The 12904-nt window shown below is 33.8% G+C and overlaps 1 protein-coding gene across 10 annotated transcripts in view; it reads right to left on the reverse strand.

Annotated features, from left to right (window-relative positions):
- CEP128 (centrosomal protein 128) overlaps positions 1 to 12904 on the reverse strand; it is a 96536-nt gene that overhangs the window by 41935 nt on the left and 41697 nt on the right. For all 10 annotated transcript variants that reach the window (XR_002440370.1, XR_002440369.1, XM_021402506.1 and 7 more), the window contains 4 exons: positions 9382 to 9546; positions 6668 to 6844; positions 3259 to 3318; positions 980 to 1172 (listed from right to left, as the gene is read on the reverse strand). Coding sequence is in view for 8 of the 10 variants with exons in the window: in XM_021402506.1 (XP_021258181.1) it covers positions 980 to 1172; positions 3259 to 3318; positions 6668 to 6844; positions 9382 to 9546 (595 nt within the window). In the remaining 2 variants the exon portion in view is untranslated. The remainder of the gene's footprint in view (positions 1 to 979; positions 1173 to 3258; positions 3319 to 6667; positions 6845 to 9381; positions 9547 to 12904) is intronic.

Genomic DNA, 12904 nt, shown 5'->3' on the forward strand with positions numbered 1-12904 from the left:
ATGATGTATGAGTATGCAGACAGGGTGTAATTTCTAGTTAATTTTCCAAGTTTCTGATAAAAAAATGAAGACATGGAGTTCTCTTTTAAAAGCAGTCATGACAGTAAATAACAAATATCTTTAGAAAAACTTTCACAAATTAGGAAGTGTCTATAAAACCTACAGGCTCAACTCAGCAATATATGGTTTATTATTGACCAAGACTATGCTTCAGAATTTTACATTTCACCTAAGTTTTGGTATAACAAAAATCTACTTTTACATTCTTTGTAACTACCAAAGTATTCTGATAGTGAAATAAACTGTTTTTGAAGATGAAAATAAAGGTGCACTGTACAAGATTTATGTTCTGAGTTTGCTGTAATATTCTGGTTTACTATCAGAATACCCTTCACTGAATAAATACGTTTCATTAACTTACAAGTAAGTGTAAGTGAGCTTGCATGCATATGAAAAGCAGGATGATGAAAGACTAAGATTTCCTTGTTTTCATGAAGCACTCGGCACAAGAAGGGAGCTCATGCTGAAAGTATGTTTATCTACTCCTAAAAGCATACTGCTCAAAGTCAATCTCCAAGAAAACGATAAAATAGAAAGCTACAAGTACTGAAACTGAGACTTAAAACTGGCACTTGGCTTGAGATAGTGAGGTGCATTCTCACCAGAAATTTACAACAATCAGTAAAATTTGATTTGTGTTTTCCTTTCACTATAAACACAGATGGTATGGATGCTAGCACCAATCCTGTCATGCTCCAGAGTAAGAATTAAAACCGAATAGAGGGAGAAAACTATTCATATGTAGTATTCTATATATAATGTCATTCACTTTAATTAGAATCAAAGCTTGTCTTACTCTGTTGGGCAATACAGAAGGATTTATATTTTATCAACTAGTTATTACATCTGAATGCACAGAAATAATAACTAGTATCTTTTTTAAATCTTCCTTTTAACAAAAAGACAACTAGCAGCATACCTCTCTTCTCTCTGTGAACTTCCTCCAAAAGTTGTTCTTGCTTTTTTATCTGTTTAAAGAGAGACTGATGTTCAGACTCCTTCAGCTGTGTAAAGTGCTCGAGATGTTGTTGGCTCTGCAGTAAGTAGCGTCGCAGCTTTTTTTCCTTACTTTCTCTCTCCTTCACTTCCTCACACAGCCACTGCAGCTTAGTCTGCATTAAAAAAATGGAGATAATTACAGAATTCTAGCAAAAATACTAGGACAAAGTTTAATTGTACAAATTATCTTTGGAATCACAGCTTACACATTTGTAGCTATTAATGCATAACAATAATAGAAGGAAACACCCAGATATATTAAAAAGACCCACAAGGTATCTCAACAGAGATACGTTTAGGCTGATAATTGTATGCGCAGAAGCAATATACAGATATTTTTTATTGTAGTTAAGTAAGGAAATTCACATTTACTTAGAGCTTTATATAGACACCAAGAGCTGCTCCTGAGCTTAACATTAATAATGTGTATTCAATTTTTCAGTTAATATAAAATGCTCTTCCCAACACCTTTGTTAAATCACCCTTCTTCAAGGAGGTCAGCCACAATAGGTAGAGCTTCACATAGAGAGCTTTCTAACTCCACACAAGATCTACCTCTGTCATTTCCATCTAGCCTCGAGAAATTTCTGCAGAGCTATTAATGCATTCTACTATTCATTCCAATAAAATTTTCCTCAGTGGAAGTATGGAACACTGGAAACATACACAGCACTACATAAAAAATGGAAATCAGTGAAAAAAAATATTTTAATGAAAAGTTAAAATAGATGTCCCTAATACATTCAAAACTACGTTTTTAAACAATTTTACCTACAAACAGGAAATTTTAAGAAAAATGCAGGAAACAAACTCTATATTTAACATTAAGGTTCAGAAATCACGTCTCAATAATATTTTTCTGAAGCAAATTTGCACTTTCTAGAGACTGCAGTAATCTAGAGAAAAATCAAAAGCCAGAAGAGAAAAACAAAATCAATTCTCAAAAAGGAGCTGTTCAGCAGTAGTTGAAAAAGTGAGTACAATATTTAACTATACTACCAAAAATACCAGTTCCAAGGCCATTATTATCACAAACAAATTTTGTCACTCCTTGGACTCAATGTAAACAATTTCACTTTCAGAAATTTAGGAAAAAAATCAGAAGACTTCAAGTTTTGAATACACATAAGCAGTTGCAATTATGCAGAAATGGAAATGTGGCTAACCATGATGGCAAGATAGTCCCAGATTTATATTATCTTTTTTTAATTTTGCTTTTAACAAATAATTTTATCACTTATTTTAAAAAAAAAAATGAAAAAAGAAGAGGGGGATGAGGGGGATGACACTTCAAGTTCTCATTCTTTCTAGTCTGCCCCCTAGTAGCTAAAGACATTTACAAGAGAAACACGTGCAAATAATTATTAGGTGCACTTTGAAAGAACTATTCAATATGTCAGTATCACTTTTTAAAATAATGAAAGTACATAACATTTCTTCCTTGATTTTATCTCTATTATTGATAGCGTCAGTCTCTCCTGGTCTACAAGTACTACATAGACCATATATCACCAATAACCTCAAATTATATTACAGGCACACCATCCATTTTTTTACTTTCACTTTACACTAGGCAGAAATTTTTTATGTATTCCACAAATTCTTATGATCTACTTTGATCATTAAAAGCTGAATCCTTTTAAAAGATACTGGATAAGAAGCATGTCTTGAGGGAACAGAAGAGAAGCTGCCAAATGAAAAGCAACGGTTCTAATTTACCAGTCATCACTTCAAAACAGTTTTGAAGCATGAATGTATCTACATTATAGAATTCAGAAGCTTTAAACAAAGGTGGAAGAAAAATTCCAGGAATCCAATCTAATAACCTTTAGATTTAACAAAGAAGAGCCTTATTTCAAATTATTTCTTGTCTCCTTAAATATAATCCTGTAGAATAATCTGCTATCTCAAAATAACTGATATAGCGGGAAAGCCAGATCACTGCAGCTATTTCCATACATTTTTTTGCAAATTGTTGTTTATTTGGCTATAGAGATATGTGCTTCTTGTTGATAGTAAAATCTGTAAAATTATGTTATCAGCTGAAAAAACAGTCTGGGAATATCATAACTGCTGACAAAGGAATGCTTTTGCATTTTTTCCTCTTTTAACAGCCTTTTCAAACACACTTTCTACTAAATGATTATGAATGCTGGATATTAGATTGCTCAGCAAGAATTCAGACAACTTGACTATTACCTTTGTCTCTGCTAACCAGCGATGAGGATCATTCAGCACTGTTGGTGTAAGTGATATTGCCTGTAGAGTAGGGAGAGAGAAAGAAATATGCATTAAAAAAGGGTATTAGACAGAAAAAAAGGGAAAATATTCTTTCCAGCTTACCGAAAAATCATCAGCTAAATATTCCTTGCTACAAAGTCCAGCTTGGAAGTCATATCTGTAAATGGTTCGATAGAACTGTTTATCTATAAGCTAGCCACATTTTAAAGTAAATTATGTAATCTCACTGACACACATTTACTTTAAGGTAGAATTAACTGAGGTATGGCAAAATTAAAGTGGTTATATTTTAACTCCATATATTTTTCTCCTAACAATCATTAAAATGTTGTGTGTTCTGAACATCTTCCAAACATCTCTCTGGATCAAGGTGTATATTCCCAGTTTGAAACTATACACATCCTTTTTTGAAAATGCTGTATTTCCAAAATATACAATCAAACTCTGCTTTTAAGTGTCTAATTCTTAGGAAAAAGAGAACTTTAAAGTAAGTCAACTATTCATCCCTCCGTTCTGTAGAACAGTACAGTATTTTCACAAGTAGCATAACCAATTGACTTGTTATCAGTACATCTACAGAAATGCTACATGCAACACAATAAATGACTGATCACAAAATGAAAAAGGGTAAATGACAAAAAGTTTTTCAAAAAGACACTGTTATACATTTTCTGTATTACTAAAAAGGTAGTGACAATGGACTTTGTCATCTTATAAGTTGGAAGACAAGGGGAAAAAAGTCTTATACGCATCTCTCTGAACTGAAAACTAAAATGAAGCTGACTATCAACCTTTTCTCCAGCTCATTCTTTATCTCAGGTGGCCCAATACAGTAATCTTATTATGCTTTTCTCTAATTTGAAATGTTTTTGATCTGTTTCTTTTCTTGTTTCATTGTTGGGTGGGTTTCTTAGACTTTTTTTTCCCCCGTTTGTTTTCAGCACACTTTGAAATTCACAGTGTCTTTACCTACTTTTTGCTCCAAGAGCTAATAATTTTTGAAACAAGCATATTTCTTTAATAAGTATTTATATGGGCTTTATTAACATCAACCTAATTAAAGAAATCTAAGCAATACCATTAAATGATGGACGTATATGTTTTATTTAACATACAAAAATTATCACTGTAGAAGGACACAGCTGAAAAGCAATAATACATGAGGCATATTAACCATAACCAAAGAAACACATACCCAAAAGTTCGGACTTCCACGGCAGCAAACTTCATTCTTTACCGCCACATTCAATCAAGGCAGTATTTGGTTCATAGCTTAAGCATGACTGGTGTTGTTGTTACAGGTGGGAGATTCTTTAAACAAAAATCTGAGCAATACAGGTGGAATTGTTTGTATTCCTTGTTTAGAACACAAGTACATGGTGATCATAAAAAATCCAGTACGTTTTTCTTTAGGGGAGATTAAGCCTAGTGTTTACTTCAGAAGTATTTATCCATTCTTTCACTGCACACCTCAAAGAGGGCTGATTTAGACTGGATATAAGGAAAAGGTTTTTTACAGTAAGGGTAGAGAAGGGCACGGAACAGGTTGCCAGAGAGGTGGTGGATGTCCTATCCCTGGAGACAGTCAAGGCCACGCTGGACCAGGTTCTGAGCAACCTGATTAAGCTGTAGATGTCCATTCATTGCAGGCAAGTTGAACAACATGATCTTTAAAGGTCTCTTTCAACTCAAATGATCATGATTCTACAATGCCAACAGGCACAGGGACAAGCTCAGCTGGACTGTTTGTTTTAATTCCCAGCTATGTGTAATGTCAATTTAAGAGGATTAGTTACACAGAATCACCCGGAGAAAGACAGGGTTCTGTACCATAAGGAATCAAATAAAAGGGGAAAAAAAAATGGTAGAAAAAACAGGTTTCATGAAGTAAGTGAAACAGTGGGGAAAAAAAAACAACTTCAAGTTACAAGTTTGCTGGAACTCTGTTTAAGCTCTGGAAATAAGCGCCTGCTCCACAAAAAGGAGGAAAGAGGTTAAGCTCCCTTCATTTCCAGCATTTAAAAAAAAAAAAAACTAGCAGGTATTTAAATAATTTTTTTCTGGGTGATTTCCCTGTAAGGAGATCTGGGAAAACCTCTCTGAAAACTAGCTGACAGAAGGCAATCTGCTCACTATTGCTCAAAAAGAAAACAACTGGCAAAAGAAAGTAGTGATGATTAATGCATGGGCAGATCTTATAGAATCATAGAATTGCTCAGATTGGAAAAGACCTTCAAGATCATCAAGTCCAACCTCAACCTAACCATACTACCCCAACTCTAACAACTCATCACTAAATCATGTCCCTGAGCACCACATCCAAGTGGTTTTTAAACACATTCAGGAACTCAGTCACCTACATGGGGAGCCTATTCCAGTGCTTAACAACCATTTCTGGAAATAAGTTTTTCCTGATACCCAAACTAAACCTCCTCTGCTGCAACTTGATGCCATTTCCCCTTGTCCTGTCACCTGTCACCAGTGAGAAGAGAGCAACCCTGCTCTCACTGCAACCACCTGAATAATACCTGAAAAGGTATTTGAAGAGAGCAATGAGGTCTCCCCTCAGCCACTTCTTCCTCAGACTGAACAGCCCCAGTTCCTTCAGTCATTCCTCATATAGCTTATTCTCCAAGCCATTCACCATGCCCTTATGAAATCAGTGGGAGGAAGATGGCAGCGCTCATCCCTTTCCGCCAGCAGTTTTATGCTGGGATTCCACTGCATGAAACTTACTACAAACAGATCCAACATACACACAGAGAGTGGTGGCAAGCAAAGCTGCATTGTATTTTAAGAAGTCTGGTCTCTCTGATATTATCCTTGGAAAAATACGGGATTTGGCAGATCCAGAAGGTGAAGGGTACTTGGATAAAGAGGGTTTCTATGTCGCATTGTGCCTTGTAGCATGCACACAGAACATCCATAAGGTTAACCCGAGCAGTCTGAACTTGACTGTGCCATCTCCTAAATTTCATGACACTAGCAGTCCCTTGCTGATCACGCTGCCTTCAACAGAGACTCACTGGACTGTTAGGGTGGAAGAAGAAGCAAAGTTTGGTGATATTTTTGAAAGCCTTTTGCCAGTAAATGGTTTACTATCAGGAGACAAGGTAAAACCAGTTCTGATGAATTCAAAGCTATCTCTTGATATCTTCATATTATCTCATTCTATTTAAATCTATTTAAACCCTAAATATCCATTACCCAGCAACTATCTATTTCAGCTAAATATCCCCAGCCCTACTGTCCCTAAATTATCTATACCAAATGAGTGGTTATGTTGCCTCAGCACACACAGATTCTGCTACAATCATCCATTAAGAAAACAATGAGAAATGCAGCATACTAAAAAACTTAGAATTACTTTGAATTTCTCCATGGAGTCCCGAGAAAAAATTTCACAAGCAGCATCAATTTCAGTTCCTATCATGGTGAGAATGGATTCCTTTTCCATTTCTAAATGATGCAGCTGAACCTTAAACTGCAGTCTCGCCTTGTCCATCCTTCTCAAATGATCTTCTTCATCACTGATCTGTTTATCCTGTAGTTTAAAAGCAACAATAACAAATTATTGCATTAATAATGTGATGTGCATAAAAAGCTATATAACTGTCTTTCAGTATTATAATCACTCTATACCCAGGCACTGAGTACAGTTACTTGCCATGAATATTACACCTTTTTATATAACTCAAGATCCTCTCTTGATTCTCCTAATTCTCCTGGAAATCAGTTGTGAAGAAACTGCATTAAATCCAAACCCAACGATCATCAAGCCTGATTTCATAGACAAAACAATACATTCTATCATGAATCTACTTTTAATTAAAACAAAAATAGCTAACAATACATGTATTTATTTATTAACTTTTTATCTTTTGTTCTGGAGCTCTAACAGGCACCTAATCTCTCGTCACAAACACAGGACCCCAAATGAAACTTGAATTGGCAGTCTGTACGTCCTCAAATGAAAGGTATTCAAAGAATATCTCCTAGTGACTGGCACTGAGGAAAAAGTTTTAAAGATAGAAGACCATTTCTGCCTAAAAACTGTATCTTTCCAATAGTACATGAAGTTGGAGCTAGTTTTCAACTACCTTCTGAAGACTACCTACCCTTCTGCAGCCATATTTACTGAACAACATACATCAAATAACTAAAATCTCAACCCCGAAAAAAAAAATTTTGAAAACCATTTTTATTCAACACTAATCCTAAACATCTGCAGGGAAAGACAACTACAGGAAGTTGGAATATCACAGTAATTCAATTAAACTTCTGTCCCCATTTTTTTTAATCCATGGGTATTTCACTAGTGAACTATGAAAATGCTATCACATACAACAGAAATTGTACCCTGTGCCATTGTACCCCTAAATCAAAATACATTAATTTTGTAAACATAGCAATCACAACCAAAGAGTAGATGCAGCTAATGAACAGCATATACATGAATAGAGTCAAATAGTGTTTAATTTGGCAGGTTACTAGCAAATATTAGAAGTCTCATATTCCTTTCAGAGACAAGAATGAAAAAGAGGCAAGAAGCAAACAGAACTATGTCAGAATTTTTTCATTGCACACTTTCAGAAAAGAAAAAAAGCCTATATTCTTCTCTTAGGGCTTGTATTCACAGCAAAGAGTTAACATAGGCTGAAGATAGAAGTAATATGACAAAAGGAACTAATGACATTTCCAAACAATCCCTTTACCTTATCTATGTTCAAAATAAGCTCATTAGATTTTAAACTCAGCACTTAAGCAGTGATTATGTATTTCATTTATCATAACAAAATATGAGTTGAAATTTAAATTGAAAAGACATAAGGGATCTACAGTATCAATGAGAATCTGTTAACAGATTTAAATAAACTACTAAGCTGAAGCATCTGACAACAATTCAGTATTTCACGTGCAATGAATGAATAAACCTCCCGTATCATGCTAAGCTAAATACTTATAACACAGAATTTAATTTCATAATAAGAAATTGCTGAATTTACATGAGAGTAAGAACTTAGCAACTAGCAGGACAAATATCTACTTTCTAAAAAGTGAAGATATCCTGAAAAAATTATAAGCCATTTCCTGTAGGAAGCAAAACAGTTTTCTTTTTTATGTTTTCTGGAATTTTAATTTAGAAACAATTTAAATTTGTCAAAGGTGAGAAACAATCATTTTCAGTATTTTCTTAATATGAATTAATCAAAAGGCTTTTTGCATTGGAGAAGGTAAAACTTCATTCATATACAGAAATATTCAACAGAAATCACAACGTTGCAAAAAGAAATGAAGATATAAAACAGGACCATGTAAAATATATTAACATTAAGAAAAACATTAAAAAGTAATGCGGCACCAATCATGGAAACAAAAAAAACTCAAGAAAAGAGAAAATGAATTTACAAAATAAAACTTTATTCAGCATCTCTGGATTTATCACTAGATTTTTTTTAACTAATTGTAGGTTGTGAGAATGTGAATTGATATTTGACAGAAAATATTAATAAGGAGAACATTCAGCAACATAAATGGCTGGCAGAGAGCACACATCTCTAGAAATACAATACCAGTATAAGAGAAGAATGCAAATTACTCTAAAAAGCTTGTGTTTAAAACATTCAAGTAGGAAATATTTTTTGCAAGTTACTTAGAATTACTTTTCCCACGATTACATTCCTTATCTACCTCAAATTTGCTCTAAATTATTCATAACTGCATATGCAGAATATGAAGAAAATTGGAAGAGTTTAATTAGGTATTTGTTAGTTACTCGGTTATCCATATTAGAAGAAAAAAGGAACTTATATTCCTACTCTGATAAATTTTTTATTATACCTCACTAATAAGCAGTTTCAATGTATCTTTGGAAAGACACAATTCATAATTAAGCTATTGACTTACATACAAAGTACGTACTACAGCATGTGTTACTGAATGTGCCTATGTGGTTTTTTTTGCTAATTCTATAGTTCTATATCTAATTCTATATTCTATTCTGTATCTAATTCTATAATTCACATTTATTTTAGACATTTATCTGAAATTTAAAAAAGATGAGAGACTAATTATGTTTACCTTTTTTTCCAATTCTTGTTTTACAAACTGAAATTTTTGCCTGAGTTTTGCGTTTTCTTCTCCACATTGGGTTAATTCTTCTGTCAATTTATCACATTCTATTTTTATCTTCTCCAGTTGTTGACACTGAGTCTTGACTAAGCTCTTCTCTTCTACTAGTTCCATCTGGCAGCAAAAGATAAATAGTTGACAAAGTCACTATGTGAGCTACTTTTCAACATTCTCAGACAGTAGAATTTCAAGACCATGGAAGATAATCACAGAATGATAATAATCTCTAATTTTTTACATTTAAGTTATATTAAATGCAATCACTTATTGAAATACAGCAAACATATATCACAAAGATAACAATCAATTAAGGACCTCATACAGTCAAAGTAAAATTATTGTATGCAGTGACTTAATATGACTTTATTGTTCTTATTATGATTTATTGGTGCTCCCCAAAAAGTTAAATGATACAGATTTTTCCTTTACAATTTAGAGTTGTTCTGAACTTTACCAATAATGCAAATTTAACTGCAAAACCAGATCACTTAGCTAAGAAGAATGCCAATGCTAGGTACATTGTAAATTTCTTTAAGACGCTGTAGTACCATATAGTTTTTTTAAAGCGGTAGATAGAAGTCTCAGACTCTACATTTTAAGTCTCTTACACTCATCAGCTGACATCACCTAAAGAAGCTCACTGTTTATGCAAATTTTCCATTACTGCAATCATTTCACCAACACCAAAACTCATTTCATTGTAAGAATACTGCATTTATATCTGCAGGGAAATAACTTCAAAGATTTGGTGGCTTTTCCATTTCTAGAATTGTGTGTTCTTAACACTATTCATAAAGATGTTATAGAGGAAAATGAGAAAAAAAAATTAAAAAATATAAGGGACCTAGGGGCCCAAAGTAGTTGAGTGAAAAAAATATATTAGTTTCCAGTGGAAAAGATGAGACCTGCCTTTCCTCAATTAAAGACGTGCTCCTCAATCAACTGACTGATTTGAGAAATTCTCCAGAATATTTAAAAGATAGTAAATTAAAAAAAAAAACCCTACTAAGAAAATTACACAAACATATCATTATCCAAAAATCAGCTTTATAATAGATGAATTGCAAGATGCAGTTATACATAAAAATACGCCTGCAGAGTAAATTCCTTCATGAGGAAAATCAGGACTATAAATATATGTTGCTTGCTCCAAAAATAATACTTCCCATTTATTTTCATGGAAACTACAATACATGCAAAGAGCACAATAACACTATTTTATAGAGCAAATTCTCAGCTACAGAACACTAGTTTTCAACAGTCACCACTATTGGCTGTGCATTTTTGCCAATGATGAACAAGAGCCAGCATGCAGTGCTCAGAAAAACCTGCAGCAGCGGAGGTGACCCAGTGTCACCACTGCTGAAACATTCCACCCGCTACTTCACCTTGCACATCCACTGTTTGATCTCCATAAATGTTCAGCAACTGTCAATGAATATCGATGGGTATTGCAATTTTCTTCCACGTGGAAGAATTCAATGACACGCTTTTGTTTCACACACACTCCCATTTCAGACACTATTTTGTCAGACTGCCCATTTGCTACCATCTGTGGCATGGAAACAACATGTAACAGAATATTGGTGGGAAGGTTCACCCTCTATTGCCATACCACCAACATCCGCCTCTGACACAGTGGGCCAACATATTAAAATAGGAGGCATTACTTTCTGAGCAGCCCTCAAACATTATACTGGGAAGAAGGTTAAGAAAAAGAAGTTTTTTCGATTTAATTTAGACTTAGGACACAAATACAAGCCTGCAATACCTAAAATATTTTCAGTTAATATGTTTATACAATTATCTTTTCAATTCCTACTAAACGTAACTGTATAATAAAGGATATGAAAATGCAAACAATTCAAGAAACATTCCTCAATCATGTTACCTTTGAATCACAATTGAGAACATTAATTTTTATTAATTTCTAGTATGGTCATGGCAGATGTGTTTGTAATTTCACTGATCTGGATTGAATCCATTTTCTGCCTCTGATTATTTTCAGGAAGAAAAAAAACACCCATTTGTTGAATGCATATAAAAGTTAATTCAATAACAAAGAGATATACACAAATTTTTACATACACATATGTATCTTTATATAAGGTTGAGGTTCCTTCCAACCCAAGCCATTCTATGATTCTATGATAATCTTGAAGATTAATACTTGAAACTCCTGTCATGAGAAAATTTTGTATTTCTAACATTGCAAGACCGTTTTTGAAAAGCAAATGAGAGCAGATAGTAAAATTAGGGAAGAGATTTAAAGGCTTCTGCAGCAGTTAGAAACCGCAAAGTAAACTGCTTCATTTCCTCTGCCTCGTTTATCTATCATTTAAAAATCAAAAAAAAAAAAAAAAAAAAACAGAGACATTGGCTGACCCTCCTTTAAGAGGTTCTAGCAGAAACCAAAGTATAAGCTTAAAGTACCAGAATCTCTGTACTGAGACAGTAAGATCCTTCTCAACACTGACATCACATATGAAATGCTATGTGCTACTCCAGACTACTGCAACATATTATACCCCTGTGCTAACACTCCATTAAAACTAAACTTCTTAACTACCCCATAATTTTCCAATCCAATGCAACAATGCAGCAAATCAGATGAGAGTGAAGCAGAAAGTAACAAGCACAAGATGTAAGAGAGGAAAGAACTGTCAAGGATAAAAGAGCAATTCTTTTCACATCAAAAATCCTCCTCAGATTAGGCTTTGGATCTTAAGAAATGCATTAAATTTGCCTTTATCCCTACTACATCCCTCTCAACTGACTTTTATATTTCAGACTTCACTATTACCTACTGTTGAACAGGGTTATGTACCATTTCGTCCTTACAAAGGTTGGACAAAGATTATAAATGAAGTCAAGACTATCTAGGTGATAGGAAAACACGGTTACTGGGCATAAAAACTTATCGGTGCAATGGGGGAAAAAAGCAAACAAAAAACACAAAAAAAGAATTTAAAATCATGCTAATTTTAACATAACTTGGAAGAGAAGTCTATCCATAAAAGTGAAACAAAAACACAATCTAATGGTGAGTTCAGACAAAAATAAATTATATCACCTATACAATGAAAACCTTATCAGATCTTCTCACAAATTAATATGATTAGCTATTTTGTTGCTCTTACAATGTTTGAATCTATGTTTGAATCTGTTGCCTGCTATCATTGTGTGCTCCTAAAAACAGTTGCCAACCCAAGTATCTTACAAAATTCATTTCCCTCAAGCTCTCCACTCATCTGTGCTGAAGCTGTGAAAAAATTGCATGTAGATTAAAAACTCTAGGAAATTCAAAGCTCTGTAAATGAAAAAAGAAAGTGAATCTCTTAATGTTCTGTTAAGACACAACTGTCAGGATCAATATCAAGACCTATAGTATAGCAGCATCCATACAAGGAAATCATACAGTCACAATCAACTCAGGTTTTGATTACCACCATCCAGAATACATTTCCCTTGA

This window comes from Numida meleagris, chromosome 6, assembly GCF_002078875.1.
Source record: "Numida meleagris isolate 19003 breed g44 Domestic line chromosome 6, NumMel1.0, whole genome shotgun sequence".
NCBI lineage: Eukaryota > Metazoa > Chordata > Aves > Galliformes > Numididae > Numida > Numida meleagris.